The following is a 20,162-nucleotide window of genomic DNA, read 5'->3' on the forward strand; positions in this document are numbered from 1 at the left end:
TCTACCAACATGCTAATTGACTTTTTATAAATAGAGATGTTTTTAAGCAGCAATTAAATGCATTTTAAGATTATGATATTGTAATTGAGGGAAAACGCTCATCACACTTAATAGTAAATCAGCTAAACAACAACTAATAAAATTAGGAAAGTACTATATATAATACAATAAGTAATCTTTTTAAGAAATGTAATCGGAAGAAAGCCTTTCAATATAATAGGGTGAAAGGATTTGCAGCACTTTAGGAGTCATCATCACTTTTTTATTTCACGTTAATAACGTTAACGGATGTCAAAGACAGCCACGGAAAACATAAAGAAACCATTTCAAAATTATTTACTATTTATAGGTATGTGTTTAGGCAAAATGATCATTTTAGTTTCATTCTGTGAGCTACTAACAAAATTTCGAATAATTCAACATTGTTTCTATTTGCATTTATTTCTATTAAAACTGGATTAAGACGTCAAAATAACTAAATAAAGATGCTCTGTATTTTTTCAGACCTCAAAGTACTGAAGAAAACAAGTTCATGTTCACTTTTAAGCAATACAACAGTAATATTTGTACATGTATTTAGGAAAATTTCAAAATAATTTTGTATGTGATAACTTGGATTGTTATCACAGTTTTCATGTGTCTTGTCATACTGTCAGTCTTTCACATTGCCCTTGGAGGACTTTCTCACTCGTGAGGTTTGATTTAGTTGAAATTCAACAGACACAGGACTGAACACAATACTGTATATCTAGAAATTATGATTGAATGAAAATTTGGAATGATCTCTTTTCCGTAGCTGTAAGTAAACATGGGTTTTGTGAGAATTTAAAGTTTGTAATTTCCTTTGCTACTGTACGAGTACATTAAACTAGACTGTGAGAGATTGGTGGGAGAGCAGGCCTCATTTTTCATTACAGCTGCCGCCAGCTTTAGGGATCTTTCATTTCCTCAACTCTAATGAGCAATAGACGGAGAGAGAGATAGAGTGAGAACTAGAGGAAGAGGAGACAGACAGACAGACACACACAGACATACACACACAGATAAATAGAGAAGATGGTTTATGTGGCCATCTACTCTCACTCCAGTACAGATAATGCGGTGGGCGATAGGAGCCTGGAGACCGCCAATGTCCTCTCACGTTCAGATACGGCCTCTGATAGCAGTGGCTTTCAGTAGAGACGGTCACCGTGCCACTCAGCCAAGCCACTCGTTGATGAGAACAGAACAGCTGGAACCTCTGCTACATCTTTTCCTGCTCTAATAAAGAGAGGATTATGGGATAGACATATCGACATCCCGCCCTCTGTCTGTATGCCCTCTGAGCAACAAAAAGATCACAGGACAATATTTACAGGACAATAATTGCCAGTTTTGTGTGGGGAAACAAACTAAATAGTGAAATACTGTTTTCATGCATTTAAATTAATAGATTGATTGCAAATAAACTTTTGTTCTTGCGTATGAACTAAAAGCATCATTTAAACTGCAAAATTTGTTGTGTTTACAGTGAATAATAGTTTTAATTCCAGTTAAGGTTTGTCAATTCCAAAAATGTATAGAAAAGTTATAGACAGTTTCAAAGTTAAGTTCCAATCTATGTGTGGTTATTATATAACAATTTATTATAATTAATATGAATTTATGTTAATATTGTACTATATATTAATTGCATTAATTACATTAAAACTACTTAACAGTTATTGATTTTTTGTGGGGGTCTACCGGAAGTTACGTTTGGGACACATAATGTTTGTTTATGGTGTGTTTTTATTAAAGGGTTAGCTCATCCAAACACCGTGCCAAGTTTCTATTTTTGAAAAATGACATCTAATTTTATGTAAAATGTTAAAATTAAAAGATTAAATAGCATGTAGAGAAGATTAATTTACTTTTAAATGATACATGTCTAACATACTGACACAAAGGATGTTTTCTTATAGCGTTCATGTTGTGTGTGAAATCTAAAAGAAGAATTTGATTCTTTGAACTTTGGTTTATGGTAATGTTTTTGTTTTTCTCGGTTTCTTCTTTTTTTAATGATTTGTCAAAACGACACCCATTGATTTCAACAATGGAAAAAAAATAAACAAACCGAGATTTCTGTCCATGACAACCTCTGGTAACCACGGCGAGGAATGTTGCTGTTATTGCCAGTGCTGGTCATATCATGGGAATCCCAAACACACAAACAACCATGTTCTAATGGGCTGCCCATCTGGCCAATAATCCAGAGTCAATGGAAAAAAACCTTTTTAAAGTGACACTTCAACTGGAACAAATTAACATGTGAATTAGGTGCTAAATTAAACAGCCGGGTCGAGCCAAAGATTGCCACAAGGTTATAATGTTATAGATCAGACATTGCAATTCATACCGCTGTAAATAGAAATAAAGGAATCAGTATCATCAAATCTTATTTTATTGATGTTAAACCTGATATTACAATTAAATATTAGCCATATTTAAAGGTCCTTTTCCTCATCATAAATTCATACATTCAGATATAGTTAAGCAAATGTTGGCCAGTAAATGATCAAATATTTTTTGAGTGTTGCTTGCTGATATTGTTTCATTTGAAGACATGAAGAATTGGAGTCTACCGTTATTGGACAGAATGCATCTACTAACTCGATACATTCATGAACAGAAGGTTACATTTATCATTCTAGGCGTGTCTGTGACACACATCCCCTTGGGCCGACTCCGCATTCACACGACTATGGTTTTCTTTAACGTGATTTCAGTTACACATTAGCTTAGCCTGAAATGAGCCCAATTTCCATCCGGCAGAAGTCATTACTTCAGAAAAGAGGAGAACACGTGCAGGTATACTTGCATGTACTGTAATATACAAGGCATATGACTTTCTGTTGAAATATGCGCACACACATCCACGCAACATTATGGGTGAAACAACCTTTAAATCTCTCAAATCCACCCAAGCGCTTCAGCTTTTTCATGTCAGGCATAACCAGCCAGGAAATGAACATGGTGCCAAGTGTGCGTGCCAGAAGACCTGTGGATGTGGCCCTGGCACCCTGCACTGGCATTTGTTGTGACATATTGCCCGTGTGATCATTCCACCTCAGGGTCGTGTTCTTCTAGCACGGTTGGCGTCCCTTCCCCACAGTCTGTGATCCAGATCCATAACCCTCCTCTCTAATCACTCGTTCTCCAGGGATAGAAGGGTGAATGGGGGGAGGAGTCATTTGAATGGGAGGCAAAGGCCTGGCACGGTTTGCAGGGCTCATTTCAGTAATTCATTCCCCATCTCTGAGGACCTGAGTGCTGGCACTGAATACCACAGCTTTTTCACTTTCATTACTTCTTTGGAATTACATTCCTCTCTCTTTTTGTTCTGTGTTTATTTATTTCCACTGATCATTTGTCCTTCTCTTTTGTCTATCCATCTGTTTTACTCATTCTAGTAGGATTATTGCATTGCCTGCCACAATAAGAAACAAGATTTTTGATGAATGAGGTGTTTTGGAAGCTGAGACTCGCTTGCAGAAATACAAACCATTCACTTAAAGTTCTTACATACAGTATGCTCCTGTTTAATAGGATGTAAATTTTTTTATTTAAAAATACTTGAATGAGTCAGGATGTCCTTGCAACACCCTTCAAACTAAATTTAACCAAACACATGTCTCAACCACACAGACCATAAATACACACACACAATCTCCCTATTCAAAGACCAAATACCAAATATGTCCCAAAATAGTTTTTCACTGTCCGTCTTTATGAAAACGTTTTTTTGTTTGTTTAACTGCCTTTAATTTACGCTGATTTATATAAAAAACGAAGTCTTTGCATTACAGAAAGCGTTTAGCAAAATAATGTGAGACAATCTACTCAGAAAACTAATATCATTACATTTACATTGATAATCATATATTTAGTTATAAAGTAATAATAATGATTACAAATAATAGTAATTATTATTATAAAAACTCAAGATTTACTTGAATAAAACACAATACATAAAAAACGAATGAAAGCCAGATAGATTTACTGCATTTAAATTATAAACCATACTCTAAAATTTTTTTCGCGATATGCATTAAATTAAAAAAACAGTCACAACTTCATTGTGTCTACACATTCACTCTGCCAATAATGCAAAGTACAACATTTATGATGCATACTCCTTATGATTCCTAATATTTTATCCATCAACATAAACACCTTTTCCGATCTGAATCTGTCCATCATGCTGTCTTCCGGAAGTCCAGATCTTGTCTTTGTTTATGAGTGAGTGACTGCCATTGTGTGCTAATAGCTACTTTAAATAGCACCAATTAGGTGGAAGCCAGCGATGTTCAATCACTGTGAGGCTATTAGCCTGTAATCAGGTGCTGCTCAGGACCCTGTGTGTTCAGCTCTCTCGCTCGCTCCATCTCTCCCTGTCCATCTCCCTCTGTGGGGGGTTAAGGAGACTGGGGAAAGGGAATGAAGCCCCTCGATGACCATAAAACTAAGATTGAATGTTGCTGTGGCATAACAGACTGTATATGACTGGAGTGTGTCTTTGGCTATATCAGGGTAGTTTTAATGCAAGGGGTGGTGATAACTGTTTATCTGTTTTGGCTGCTTAGCAAATTTGTGTAGCTGTGGGCTTTTTAAAACATGCATGTTATATTATATTCACAATAAAAGTACAGTAGACGGCTTTGAAACGTGAATCTTGTATAATTGTTTTTAAAACGTTCCCTTTTTTATGGAACATGGCGTTAAACGGGCAGAAGCTCACGGGTGCATTTACGCACACACACGCTGCCGCACTGTCTCACACCTGTTCAAACAATCCTGACTTTACAACAGCAGCCCAAGCTGCTTGTTTTGATAATAACGCTGTTGGCCGAAAACATTTCCAGACCACTGATCCTTGTTTGACTGCTGCTCTGTTGAGTTTGACCAACGCCACACGGAGGCCGGGTCTTATCAAACAGGATGTGATCATTTCCCACAGTCGCCCTGTTCGGTGCTTAGAGCCAGACGAGGCGCCATAAGAGAAGGTGTACAAACTCAAACAAAGAGTGGAAAACAGACGCACTCTCATCATGGTAGGCTATGTCTGGCTTTATTAACGGAAATTATATGATTGTCTAAATGATCATACGGATCATCAATGAATGTATTTTTTTAATCAACGGATGGCTTTCACATTAATAACGATTATTTTGGAATCAAATGTAAATCATTTTTCAACCCCCATCGAATCGAATCCAGTTGCTGACTATAATGCCTACATGGGTCACATGATTGACATACGGGGGATGTGTGGCTGTTTCCACTGTGTATGTTTGCGGTTCACCTGAATGACACCAGCAGTAGATGTGTTGTCAGCTTTGTATGTAGGAGAAACACGCAGGTGCTTTCTGTACCTGTTTGGGGATGAGGGTCCCTCAGGGGCCGCTTTTAGTACATACATCGCCGGTGGGTCTTCTTTCTTGCCCTTTTGGAATTTCTTATTTGAGTAGGGCCGAAGACTGCTGGGAAGCACAAAACCTGAGACTCTGAGAACATGTGACACTGTGACCTCAGAGCATGCTGGGAAACACTGCAAATCTGCAGGTGGTATCTACAGTAGCCCACGTACAATCTACGGGCCTCGCCGTTTTTAACCTTGAGAGAAACAGAGGGGGAAAGGGGAGTTGCTAACTATGCACAAAAAAGGCTTTGAGTTTTCCTTTGTCTGATTTGATTCTACTGTGCACACAAGAGAAAATAAAATGTAGAATAAACTGCACGATCTGCATATTTGGTTCAATTGTCTTCGGGTTTTTTTCTGCAAAATCACCTCTAAAATAAATCAGTCCATTAGGGGGCACAATCAGAGAAGAAACTGCAGGCTGAAACGCAGAACAATCCACAGAACGCGAAACAATGAAGAAAATTGTGCTTTTATTTTTTTAGTTCAATGTATCTTTAAAGAACATTATACTTAAAGAAATCATTTTTTTCTTCTTTCTATTTGTGATAGCAAAATATTTTAGCTGTAAAACATCAATACAAACAGTACATTTTTACATTCAACCATATAGCACACACTTTTATCCAAAGTAGTTTTTATCTTCATGTTTTTAAGAACATTACGCTAAGGTTTGATGTGGGTATCAGTGTACAGTGATATCGAATTTAACTCTGCCTCTATGGAGCAAGAACATGTTTGAAATCGTTTAGTTTTTCCAGATCAGAAATGACAAACATAAATGTTTAAATATTGGATGGACAGAGAATAAATTCAAGTAGAATGTCTTATAATTTTTCCTCCCACTCCTTAAGCTAAGCACTATACATCAAATTGTTTTTGCACACAGTGGTTACAGTATAAATACAACCATACACAGAGGAAAAGGTGTGCTGTGAATAGTGTCTAGTGTCTAAAGGTCAAACGTAGTTAATCCAAAAATATCAATGTCAATTTTATATTACATCTGTTAAAACTCTCAAGGCTGTGGTTTCTCTTTTGGTAGAGCTACTGTAGACGTGAAGCACACAATTGCTCAATAACATTCAGGCCCGAAACGTAGTGTGTCACTAATAGAAATACAGTACGAGGAAACAATATGTAATATTCTCAGGCCAGAATGACTTTTCTTTAATAAAGAAATTCTACTATACAGATATGTTATGAAATAACACTCTACTTTAATGTAAAATCAATTCTCTGTATAAATAAAGTCGGATGAACACAAAGACTTCGTCATTTTGTAAAACTTGTCTTCATAGTTGTTTGAAGAGTCCAGAGATTTTGTACAAACAAAAACCTTCTTCTCCCGTCCTTGAGGGATCGTTTGGAGAGGAATTTACTCTGTCATTCATAACGGATTAATTTATTCAGCAAAGTAATATTTCGAGCCTTTAACAAAGCAGTGGTGAGATTTCCATCTGCAGTGATGCTACCGGATCTAAATGAAACAGATTCTTAATATATTCACTCATTCGGTCTAAAACTAAGTTTAATCTATATGTTTACAGAAATTGAGCTCACGACCGATCGCATGAACAAAAACGAACAAATGAGTTGTATGATGTGAGATCTTTATTAGCAGAACATCATGTACTCATTCACTACACTTTACTGTATGTGAAAACACAATATTTACAGAACAAAACACTTTTTTTCCAGATAAAAAATATTTTAGAATAATTACAATCAACTGAACGTATATTCTCTTACACATACATTTATAGAACATCCTGCGTCTTGTTATGTACAGTATCATTTCAGAACACGTATTGTCGTATTTTACAATATTAAACAGCGTAACTGCAGGGAAATCCCTGTTCAACACAAATCACCTATTTTAAACAATAGATGTCAGATGTTTACATTTCCATACTTTATCTGTAAAGCTTAACGGTTTGACATTTTAGTAGAATTAGATATAAGAGTCTTTAGTTATGTTCAAATCAGAATTCCACTGGTGGGGTGTTGGGAAAATTTGTCCAAATTTTGCATTTCCTCCACGGAGAGAGAACAGAATGGACACGGGAGAAATCTGGATGGCTTCACCACGCCGTTGACGGCTGATGTTAAAATGTTTACATATTATGATTTAGTAGCTTTTAGTTTCAGTGCTGTTCCCTCCCATGTGATCGGGCCTGGTGTGTGTTGGATTCCCCGGTGAAGCTGGGCTTGGCTTTGGATGGGTTCAGTGCACACCTGTGAGAAAGGAATGAATAGAAGGGGTGTGTGAACTGTCTGCTCCAGACTGACTGGCGCCACCGACAAAACAGAGAGCGTGCTTGATCAACAACCCAAAACAACCCAGGCCAAACAACAAGCATGGGCCTGGACCGCTAACCTCGCAGATGCAGGCCAACTAGCCCTGACACTTGAGCTGGTTCCTTACTGTTATACAGTGGACAGTTATTACTCGATGTACAGCTTCTCAGAGTTACGGTCTGGCTGTAGTTTTTTCACAAAAGATGGTATTCAACAAGAATATTATGGTAATAACTTCTATCTATGTGGTTTATTCTGTCAAGGCTGAAGGCTCTATTAATTATTGCTTCATTTTCTGCCAGCTCTGCACTCAATCGTCCAGACAGTGTAGTCTTGTTCTTGTAGTTGAGAATGACTGTTTAATGTTGAATGAAAAAGCATTTTTGATACTGTGGTTGTCTATTATAAGCTCAAGACTTTTTGTCAGCATGGTTTTGCAAGGTTTGAACGGTTTGTTTTAGATGCATGTGACACCAGTGCATTGTTGTAACAAAAGAGTGTCAATTTAAGCCTGAATTCTAAATACAGAAAATTGTGAGAATAATTGACAACAGCACATACCAACATATAAAATAGAAATGATGATACTGCTTATTGCTTGTTTACAATTGTATTACTTTTGAGATTTTACCAGTGTGATGAAGTGATTGTTATAACACGACTTCCTCTAGGTGAGATGTGGATTGGCTCTTTTAAAATGATAAAAACATTTTATTTGTTGTACTCACCAGTGTGCGACATTTCAGCGGCACAAAATCGAGTCTTCCTTATTGACACCCGTCGTCCTCTGAAAGCAAAGTAATCAGGTGCATTTATTCTTACTGCGGCTGAGGTGTCTTCAGAGCTACAATAACCTTCAGTAAGCTTTTGTGCGTGGATTCAATTACTCCAGTTTAATAATCATCATTCACATGACAATAGAATAATCAATCTCCCTACATAAAGCAATATCTTAAGCATATGACTGTGTAGGCATAACATGGCATACATACATTATAAGACGCCTTAATACCGTATATAAGATACATTTACAAAACTGAATTTTAAGAATAAAGGAAATGTTTTAACATTTTGAGGAAGAACAACGAAACAGGCCTCTGATCTGACAAACCATCTTATTTTGGTCTGGTGCATCAACATCGTTTCATTGAAATACACACCATTGACACTTTTATGCTCAAAGTACAGCCACGATCCCTCTAGTGATTTTAAAGACCAAGAAGTGCATCTTATATGTCGTGCATACCTGCTCTGTGTTGATTTGTGTGAGAGGGGTCCGTGTGGAGGCGGGTGGGCTCGTCTGTTTCAGTAGAGCCGGGTGCGTCTCCAACGCCAGCTGCAGGTCCAGGATATAGTCAATGACATGCTGGAGGATCTCCACTTTACTGACTTTCTTATCCTGCGGAATAGTGGGCACCAGGCGCTTCAGTCGGCTGTAGCAGTCGTTCATGTCGTACTGCAGACAGAAAATATCCTCCTCTTCCATTTTGCACTGGCTGCGCTCCGACAAATTTCGCAAGGAGAGCTGACTGCAGCTTGAAGAAACCTTATGAGGGCGAACCGGTGCGCTGGCCTTCATCTTAATAAATAAATACGCGAGTATTAATAATGAGGAAAAAAACAAATGCGGACGGAACGCAACAGGAGGTTTCGCTTAAAAATGCGGCGTTTTCGATGCGCAAAATGCAATTTGGTGCACGCAAAAAAAAAGAGCGCAGTTTATCCCGAGCACATCTCTTCTGTGAGTCTGAACGCACAGTGTAAGCAGCGGATGAGTTGAGGCTGGTCATATATAGAGGGAAAGGGGAGGCGCCACCCGCGCGAGCTCTGACAGTCCTGCGCGAGAAACCGGTCAGTCACGCGCTCCCGTGATGATGGAGCAGCGCGCGACCTATAACTGCGGAGGGTCTCGAGGAGAAAGAAAGAAGCTGTTGGGCGAAATGCGTGCGCGCGCGTTTGTTTGTGCGTGTGGGCGTGCGTGCGTGCGTGCGTGCGTGGAATAGGCCTAATGAAAGGGAACGATTTAAAAAATATTACTAAAATGTATTTTTATTGTTGGAGGTTTCTTTTTTAGGCTAAGTAATTCGTGCAGCATACAGTCATAGGCTGTTTAATAAAGCATAATTAAACAGCAAAACAAATAGGCTAATGAAAATTGTTTAATCTATTTATTAAAACAAAGATAATAATAAAAAAGTAACATTTTATTTGTCATCAACGACCTTAAAGCTTAATGAATTGTGATTAAAAGGCATCTAACGGCATTTTGTCATTTGTTAACATCAATCTACAAACTTTTGTGTACAAGCACTTCATGCATTAATAGACAAAGGAGGACCTTGTTTTCCAACCAAATATTTTAAGTGACTTAGACCACTTCACGTCTCTCACACTTGACCTTGGTTGGTTCTCGACTCACCCAACACTCACAAAGGGTGTCATGGAAGTTTTGTTTTACCTATGAAGCTCCATGAAATATCACCAAATGAGTTGCCATTTATCCTGACTCATTTCATTTACTTCAGGGCGCCTGTCTCTCAGTTTAGCTCAGCACATTCCCATGATCCAGCTTTGTTCTGTTCTCACAGTAGATTCACAGGTCTCACACCGCAGACGGGCTGGCGCCAGTCCCATGAAGACACTTATTCACACAGTCCACCTTCACGCAGCATAGCCTCACATCCATGGCAAGTTGCCAGGGCGATGGAAATGCCCCGCTTTAATCTTCCCTCTGGTGGCGACTAGTTAAAATCTGCTTTGTTTGTCCTCTCCTCCTCCCAAATGTCTCGACGCATGGCACTGTAGCTCTGCCAAGGTAGAAGTGGTATGTGTGCGGTATTAGGTAACCGTGATCCTTGGCATGAGAAATTCTGCTTGCAGGTGGGTTCGCTGAACACTTTCCTGCTTAGCAGGTGCAAAGAGTTTGCAAATAGCACAATCCGTCATGTTCTGAAAAGGGGTCCTCAAAACGTAGCGCTGGCGTCCTCCTTTGAAAACAAAACCACTTACAATGCACAAAGCCCGGCAATTAGCACATCGCGGTGAAGATCCTCAGCGTTCTATTCCTGTTTTGTCAGAACGTGCTTTCGCTGGTAATACTTTATTTAAAAGGAAAAACATGCAAAGCCAGGAATGTTTACTGCATCACATACCTAAACTCGGAGCTATCAAAGACTTTGAATGGATTGTTTTACTTCAACGTGATGGGTTTTGTAATTAACCTTTGAGCCAAGTGGAAGCCAAGTCTTTTGATCATGACACATTGTATAACATTTGAAATCTAGAAATACATTTCAAGGCATTTATGTTGGTAGTTACGGCTCTTGGTGATGTTATGGTCTCTGGTGGGGTGTTGTGTCCATTCAGGTGAGGAGAACACACTCACCATCTCTTTCAAAAGACAGCTCTTCAAAAGAGACAAGTTTATGAATCTTTGATGCTAACCTTTCCCAGAATACCCCTCTCTCTCTCTCTCTCTCTCTCTCTCTCTCTCGCTCTCTCTTTTGGCCCTGGGCAATAGGACACATTAATGCCTTATAGCTACAGACAACATTACATATTCCAAATCTCAATTACAAAATGTTTTAATATCATACAAATGTAAAGTTGTCTTTTTAGAATAAAATATTCCAAGGATATTAACCTTTTACGGTATAATAAATACAATTTGGGTACTGTCTCGTGATGATAGAATGCTTTTTTCCTATACCAATTATAGACAACTACATGTAAACCACTCTCAAAAATTGTATTTACTTGAGTCTAGGTATTAGTTTGACTGAACTTTTTGTTTTGTAATGTAGATCAGCACTATAATAACCAAATCTAACCAAATAATGAAATCAATAATAACCATGTTTTTTATCATCCTCATAGACCACTAATGATATAGAATAACTGACATAAACGTTAGCTTAGTAAATTGAATTACGACCTCTGGGCGTTGCCCTCCTGACGGTGACCATGTGGCCCCGTTTTAACAAATTTCCCGGTCCGAGGACAGCATGATCACAATGCTCAGGCATGTTTAAGCACATGTTGCTTTCACTTCTGTAAACTGTTGTATTGCTATAACTTCTCTATTCCAGACAACTTATATGATACATTTGTTTGGTCTGCACCATCATTGGATTATTGTGTGTTGTACTTTGCCACTAAGCTCCATGGGCAGACTAAGCAAACCCTCATAACTAACCAATATTAGCTTTGGCATAACTCATCTGTGCTTCGATTCAGTTTGATCTGTGACACAAACTGTCGTTGTACGGGTGACTGCTGTTCTGTCATTGCTGGTGATGGAGTTTATTTAGTGGGTCTGACGCTTACGCTTCTCCTCAACAGACAACACCTCTCTTCTTCATTGACACAGGTGCTACTGTATTTACAGAGAGACCTGCGCGAGCAGTTACTATAACACTCTCACACCTACATATATAGACACATGTAAACACACTCCACCCTCTTCGTAAGATTCCTGCTGTGGTTTTAAAGTTTGTTACGTACTCAGACAGTCTAAGCTGAGGCTATATTATCCTATATGCAATGAGGTAATGATACCTCTGTGCTTGCCAAGGATTTGACGCCCCTGAAGATGGACGTGTTTGCATGGGAACAAACAGACATTTACTCACAGAAGCATAAACACACCCACACACGCACAATATAGAAACATCTGCAGTGATGCATCTCGGGTAATAGAGAAAATTGTTTCAATGAAGGTGAATGGCAACCATGGCTGCACCTGGTGCATCTAGAGAAGCTGAGTAAGAAAATAACAGAATGTTCATTTTGGGTGAACTGTCCTGTTTCTCTCTAAAATGATTTCCAACTATTGAGTATTTAGCTACCCACAAAATCAATAGCCATTTAAATTGGTGTAATCCTCTTCTCTAGTTTATTAAAAATATTGTCACTCTCCATTAAAACCTTGGATGTTTAAATTCACAGTTTTTCAGGAAATCAGACTTTTAACTGATTAAAAACTGTTGTCAAAGCACTCTTCAATACTTTTTATTGGAAAAATATTTGCAAGACCCAGTGACAAGGTTGGCATAATAATTATTTATGACAACAAAAAAACATTCTGTCGGTTTTATTTTTATGGAGATGAACACACATTGGTCTTTTGTGTGTGTAAACGGTGCACTTCCGCATTCACTGGCTGTTCCCATGACTGTTAATGGGAGTTGGTTGCCCTGTTCCTTATAATGATAAAGTTTCTTTCACTTTTTAGGAAGCTGCATGTGCATGAGAAAATTGTCCGGGCATGATATGATCAAACATGAAGATCAAGAAGTGAAGTTTTGGGTTTTAATTAAATTACTGTTTTGTAACAATGCAAGCAGTCTGCTAAAAATACATTTATTCAATGTCTTAAAAGAACATGAACACTCGAATAGAAAATTCAACAAATACTTGATTAATGAGGTGATTTATGTGTTTTATTTAGTGATATTCCTGAGATCATCAAAACTATCAAAATTCATCATTTAAAACCATAGTAGAATATTTTCTCTATAAAACTGCAGTTTGCCAGAGACAGTTTAAAAATTTTATTTTGAAACAGCCTCTGCTTACGACATCATAATCCTGTAACCAATCACGTTAATGATGTTTTATAAACAAAGTTCGGGAAAATCCGGAGTATATAATCAAGACCGGCTGATCCGCATCAGCAATCACAGCTTCCACCCTATCAGCTCAAGCGAGCTATCCAATAAATAAGGCATCCATCTTACCTTTATCATCTCTATGTCTTTCAACATGTCAGAGACACCGACCTCCATCTACAACAGCAGCCCCAACGCTCAGGATATTCCAGGGCATTCCGACCGTTTCTCAGCGCTCCAGCCCCAACAGCAACTGAGCCCACGACTCTCGCCCTGCCGGGCATCAGCTTCCTTCTTCAGCTATATCGTACACTTCGGTACCCCCTACCATACCAGCCATCGAAAACTGGACCGTTGCGGCCTGGCCACTATGTTTTCGACCGAAGCTCCTCCACCAAGGTCTTCACTGTAGCCAAAAGCCGGCAACAAACCAGGCCCAGCACCAGTATATCTTTTTCGACCGGACTGGACTGACCCCCGCTGCAGCGTGGCGAGGCTCTACACTAGAGAACTGAATTCCTCCGGGACCCGATATGGATTCTTGCGGCGCGGGATTACATTTTTGGATAAAAGAGGGTAGTGGTCGGAAACTCAGGTACTATGGACGGAAGAGGGTCTTTGGACGGGTGCCCACTCCTGACATTCTTTTAAATGACCATTGGGATGAAGAAAACTGTCCTTTACTCAACACCGGACGACCGCCGCCACAGGCCTTCGGCTAGCGCGGGCCGTGCCCCTGACGAGCTAGCTGCGGGCGCCCAGCAGCTGCTTCCTCCCGCAGCATTCCAGCATTCCACCTCAGCCGCCAACATCTTCAGCCGCCCCTCTAGCGTGAGCATGGCTCCGCCAGTGACCCCAGATTACATGCACTCCTAGTCCCGTGCTCAGAGTCTAATAAAAAATCTAAGCTTAACCTTTCGACTGTCAATGTTTTGCACCTGTCTTTTGAATTATCTAACCACCCTGACATGCACTTTACTGATTACCTCCTAACCGGTTTCGCGAACGGGTTCAATCCCAGCATCGAGAGTCCCTTCTCCCAAAGCATTATCTGCCCTAATCTCCACGTCGATCAAGCTATCACTCTGGGGCCAGCTCTTTTCACGGCTCCTCACCTGCAGGAGCCTCAATGGTCCACATGTTACCACAGCGGCACTTGTGCTCACAGGACCTTATTCCATGCCCTACACCTCACAGCGAATGGAGGTTACCACCTCCGTAGCCTCTACCCTTGTGTCTTTGGGGGCATGTGCTACCAGGCTGCTGTCCAGCTTCTAAATGCGCCTTTTGGGGTGCGCTCTGGGTTCGGGGCAGTTCCGAGCTCGGTGAACTCACCTCGTCCGGGGGACAGTGCTCCGGGTACGACAGGAGCTCGGGGCCCGCTCCCCGAACACCACGCCAAATAAGCATACCTTTTACACTCCTGCTATTATTATTAACTGGATACATGAACTTGTGAAACAGATTCAAGCCATAGACATGTAAGCATGGCGCATAGACTCAGCACTGAAACGATCGCTGCTTCTGCAACAAGAGAATGCGCTGCTCAAGTGTCGATTGAGGCATTTATGTACCTATTATCAATGATCCGAGCTCTCACGATTGAATGGAGGCGGTGACTAATTAGCATATTCATAAATAATAAATTAAGCAAGGGTGTAGAGTTACATTCAAGTCATTTTAAGGAATGAAGAAATTATTATCAGAACGTAAAAGGACTTTTACATATGCCATTTTAATGCTTAAAGATGAGTTTGAAGTAATAAAATTATCGAATGCATAGGAACTTTAACATTTTTGTGACTAAACCAAAAAGTAAATTTTCATATTGTCAGGTTATAAATTGTGTTACTGTGTTTCATTGTTTAATTAATAGTACACACGGTGTATTTGTAAGAATGTTGGTACTGCTGTTGTGTAACATGTAAACTATTTATCACCAAGCAAAATCAATGGAAAACCTCCTGTATAACTGAAACTCGCCCTTTCTTTCTGCGATGGCACAGAGAATGCCATCTCCTAAGAGAAGACGTTACACCCTTAAAGAATTAATAGCTTTCAACGATCTTACCATCTGCTAAGAGAGGTTCATACCTACACTGTGGTTACAGAGAGCGAGAATGTGGGCATTAGTTAAAGAGAGCTTTTTCTCATATAGGTTTGTGCTTCCCGTGTCCTGAAAGAGCAGAGCCCTCACAAAAGACCACCATCTGCTGTTCCTTTCTTTCAAGTGCTGCTGACGGCCTCTTCCCAGCTCTGATCCCGATCCCAACACCACCGCCGTGCGGAATGGAATGCTCGGCTAATTCTAAAACATGATATGGGGGGGGGGGGTAGGGGGACGTGAGTGTGTCTATATGAACATCACTTCTTTAAAGAGGGATAGAGTGCAACCATGAGAGAAAACAACCAGCTGAATATCATTGTTTCAATGAATTCCAGTCTTAGCTCCGGTTTCTCCAGTCAGTCTCTTTTCGATTGTCCTTTCCGCATGTTGTCAGATGAGTTTTAACCCACACGCACACACGCCTCTCTCTTTCTCAGGGTTTGTGAAGGAATGTGTTTTTAAAGGAACAAAACAGCGCACTTGTGGGAATGCTGCAGGATTAGTAGTTGGGATTGTAATGAGTGTGAGGGGCCAAATGCTGATCCCTGCTCATTAACTCATCTTTTCACTCTCTCACTCTCATCCAGCCACACAGTCCCATTTCCTCTGTAATTCCTTCATTCATCCGAATTTTTCCTCAGTGCTCGGAGATCGCTCCTGTTCTTGGGTTAAGAAACGATGTCATGGATCAATACTTAATATTTGCTGTTTTGTCGGTTGGCAAGTTCTCCGCTTTCCAACTAAAAAACTTGGAGGCATGTCTTGCTTTGATCGTTTAAAAAAACCCAGATAAAACTTTTATTCCAAGTGCTGATGAATTGTACGTTGGTGGGAATGATTCCTCTTGTATCAACTGTGTGCATGGCATCTGAGACGTATGTTTAACAGTACAGTAGTGATATAAGGTTACAGGGAACGCATAAGAAATCTTAAATCTTGTTTGTTAAATGGATATTTTACGTTTTGATGAACTATTTCTCTTGACATCGGGGGAAAGATGACTAGCACAGATGGTTGAATTCTAGGAGGGGGACTTTTTCTTCATAAAAAAGGAAAGCCCCTTTCTTGGCTAATATTTAGCTCCTTCAAATGCTAATGGCTCGGTTCTCTTCTCCAAGGTTAGCATAGCAATTATGGGAATGCTTTAGATGTGAGACATTTGTTTATGAGTTGAAAGGCGTTTGTAGTAGCATGGAGCAGAGGAGTGCATGCTATTCACAACCTCCCTGTGATGTCAATTTCAAGGTACAAAGCTTCACAGTATATATACAGTTTATATATATATATACTGTATATGTACATATATATACTGTATATTACAATTAGAAAGCTCATTCTCATGTGGTGGTATTTGCTTCAAATATATGGGGCAAATGTTTAAAATATTAGCCATATTAAAACCAAAAATGATGAAAATGATGTCGTTTTAAGTCCTGTTCATGTATGCATGCGTCATATATTTATAAAAAAGTATGTACTCCACAGCTCCCCCTCCCTTTCAAAGCACTATGATGGCTGACACAGGAGACAGGACAAAAATGTTTGCCGAAGAAGATAACTTATTTAACGCCTTTGACGCGTTCTGTAGAGCAGTTTGTCCATTTAGGGCTACTGTAGAACAACATGGCCAAGTCCGTGCATGGAGACCTGCGGTGTATGTAGATAGAAATAGCTCATTCATTATGTAAGGTCTGTTTACACCTGTGAAGACAGAGAAACTAAAAAAACACACACTGGTCTTTTAAGGTCAGATATTCAAGCAAAGAAATGGTTTTTTTTTTTAATGAAGTGTAATATGCTTTGGTCATGATACAAGTTATACATATCTTCACCACAGCTCGTCGACAATATTTTTTATAAACAGCAATATAAAGAAATTAATAATTTATAACATTAAATGCAATATTTCAGTCAGTTTTGTATTTCATTTAAACCTTGCAAGAAAAAAATCACGTTAATATTCTAATTTCATGGAGTAGATCAAAGTTGCCTGCATGGAATGGGGACATTAAACAGAATGTCAGCAAAACAGTTTCACCTCATTACTCATAGTTGAAATATTCCGTATAGCTAATACAACATCAAACATAAAACATGCTCTATGACTATATGAGCCATCTCATGTGTATCAATCTGATTAAAATGATCTTTTCTTCATTATTAACTCACTGAACTTTTAACTTCTTTAATATGGATGATGACGTTCACAAATAAATGATGAACCGGAGAAACATTTCATTGCTTAGAAAGGTATTACTTTTTGATAGAGATCTTTTTGAGGAGATTTACGTCATCTTTGTCTCAGATTTGAGGTGGCTGTTTACATGCTGTAGAATACATTTATGAAACGACTGGAGCTTGGATAATAAAACAGTTTGTGTCCGAATTCGAAATGTTTGTGTCCTAACAGAATTCTTAGATTTTTGATTGCACATTTTTGGGCAAATCTGAGCACAGTTTGAGACACTGTAGTCATGTCTTCTGAACCCCTGGAGCGGCGTATTTTGCAAAAGACTCGTCATTTACTCTCATTGCTCGACAACTATATCTCCTTAAATAGATCTCGTTTGTGCTTTTCGTGTCCTATGGGGAGTTTGAACACATTTGATGTGTGGATAGAAATATCCCATATTTCTCCAACTAAAACAGTTCCAAAAATTCCCAGTGTGCCTCACTCCGAAATATACCACTATTCCTCCAAGGCTTTTCCATGCATTATTCACCTGTTCTGTTGCCAAGAGAGGGCTCATGGGAATCGTCGAGACCTCATTGCAATATTTATGTGGATCTCTGTATTGCTTTACTTCCAACCTTATTAAACTCCATAATTTTCTCAGGAGAGCCTGCCACACCAGAGCTTTACTGTCAAAAATATTCATAAATATGCCTAATAAACAAATTAGCATATTCATAGTAAGTACTTATGACAGTCACGCTGGGTTTTATATAATACACAAACTGAATTTTTAGGCCATTTCTGTAAATTTGATGGGCTCTAAAATTATTAATAATCTTCACCACAATTCCTTTGCATTGCACTATAATTCATTTTTAAAGCACACAATCTACATATGAAGTGAGTTCAATTCAAAATGATATTTTATATTTCAATTGAAATAAAATTATAGATTTCTTATCCGATTTTTGACTGAATCTCAGTTGTGTCAATCAAGTGAATTATATCCAGTCATATTCCATGAAACATCCATTGACTTCCAAACGCATTACTCGTTTATCGATGTTCAAAGCGCTTACAAAGCATCCACACAGAGTGCTTGAAGGTCAACACCAGCGTATTTCACAGTTATCTTGCAGCAGAGTCAGAGGTTGTTTTGCTGAGAGATAGCAGGGAGCATATGGCACCGTGGCATTAGTTAAAATTTGCATTGTTCATCACCCAGAACATTCTTGAAGCTCTGGTCACAGAGGGTGGCTTTTGCATTTCCTATACATTAGTGAAGGTCTGCTATCTCAGGTTTATCACCGCACATCTGCTTCGGTTCTCGTCCTCCAGAAACAGAGAGATCGCACAGAGGAGAAATGGCGTAGCACCATTCTTGTCATCATTTGCTGAATGTCAAGCATTAGATGACCATCTGTGCAATCCAGGAGGTATGGCTGAGTGTGTGTGCATGTGTGTGCCATAGTTTGAAGAGAATATTGTCCCCAAAAGTGAGCTAAATGGGGGGGAATTCCTGATCTGTAAAAAAATGTGTTACTATTTTTAAGGTATTTTCCATAAGCATTATCATTTTTTTATATTAAACCAGTTTTTTATTTTCCATAGTCATGTTCAGTTATTGTCACATCCATAACAGTCCATATTACTCATAAATGGGCACATGAAAATGATAATAAAACATAATAACATAATACATTTTATGTTCTAAAGAGCCATTCCTTCTCCAATTGTTGGGTATTATTTCTTCTGGTTTGCTCATTTTAATTCACAGAAATAATGTTGTCTATCGAAAACGTGCTTCCTCTTTTGTCACATCCATAACGCATTCATTTTTCCTCTTTAAAATAGAAAAATTGTGCTTAGATTTTTCTGATGTCTGGACTCTATCATGAGGGGTTTAGTCAAACATAAACAGATGATTCAAAATATTGGTAATAAATAAATTCTCTGAAAATGTATTTCAAGTTTTGACTGAAAATATCACATCCATAACACTGGAATTGCCTTTGTGCATTTATTATGTATTTGTGTATGTGTGCGTTTGTTTTGTTTTTCACGTCTAATGCGTATTTGAGTGTGTGTGTGCCCATCCTTCCGCATCCAGCGAGACCCAGTTTTTAAACCCTGGGGTTTTTGTGCACCTATAGCCTGGATCAGTGTCATCGCCGGGTTCCCATGGGGACCACAAAACCCCAGTTGTCACGGTACCCGTGTCCCTCTGCAACTCAGCCAGGCAGCCGGCTCGCCGTGGGAGCGAGCGGCAGAGGGACGGCAGGACGGATTAAGTCTTCTATTCCAAGATGAGTACCTGTCTGATTGAAGCTACACTCCAGGAGTAGGTTTGATCCTTCCATCCATACCCCTTCATCTATTTTCTTATTCCCTGTATCCCTCTCATGACATCCTTTTCCTCTTCTTCCATTCACCGTACTGTAATCCAATGTGACATACATACAGATGGTCTGTCAATGGCGGCACCAATGGTTGCCCAGCATGAGGGGGCCTCTCGTCTGGCCGCTCTTC

The 20,162-nt window shown here is 39.3% G+C and overlaps 1 protein-coding gene across 1 annotated transcript; it reads right to left on the minus strand.

The window, feature by feature from the left end:
* Positions 1–7,038: 7,038 nt before the first annotated feature.
* On the minus strand, positions 7,039–9,711 carry id4 (inhibitor of DNA binding 4). The gene is made up of 3 exons (XM_079470627.1): positions 8,988–9,711; positions 8,470–8,528; positions 7,039–7,678 (listed from the first exon to the last, which is right to left on the minus strand). The coding sequence occupies exons 1-2, from the start codon at positions 9,318–9,320 to the stop codon at positions 8,484–8,486; spliced, it is 378 nt and encodes a 125-aa protein (XP_079326753.1). The 5' UTR covers positions 9,321–9,711; the 3' UTR covers positions 7,039–7,678; positions 8,470–8,483.
* Positions 9,712–20,162: the final 10,451 nt, after the last annotated feature.

The sequence above is a fragment of the Barbatula barbatula genome (assembly GCF_947034865.1).
Source record: "Barbatula barbatula genome assembly, chromosome: 12".
NCBI classification, from domain to species: domain Eukaryota; kingdom Metazoa; phylum Chordata; class Actinopteri; order Cypriniformes; family Nemacheilidae; genus Barbatula; species Barbatula barbatula.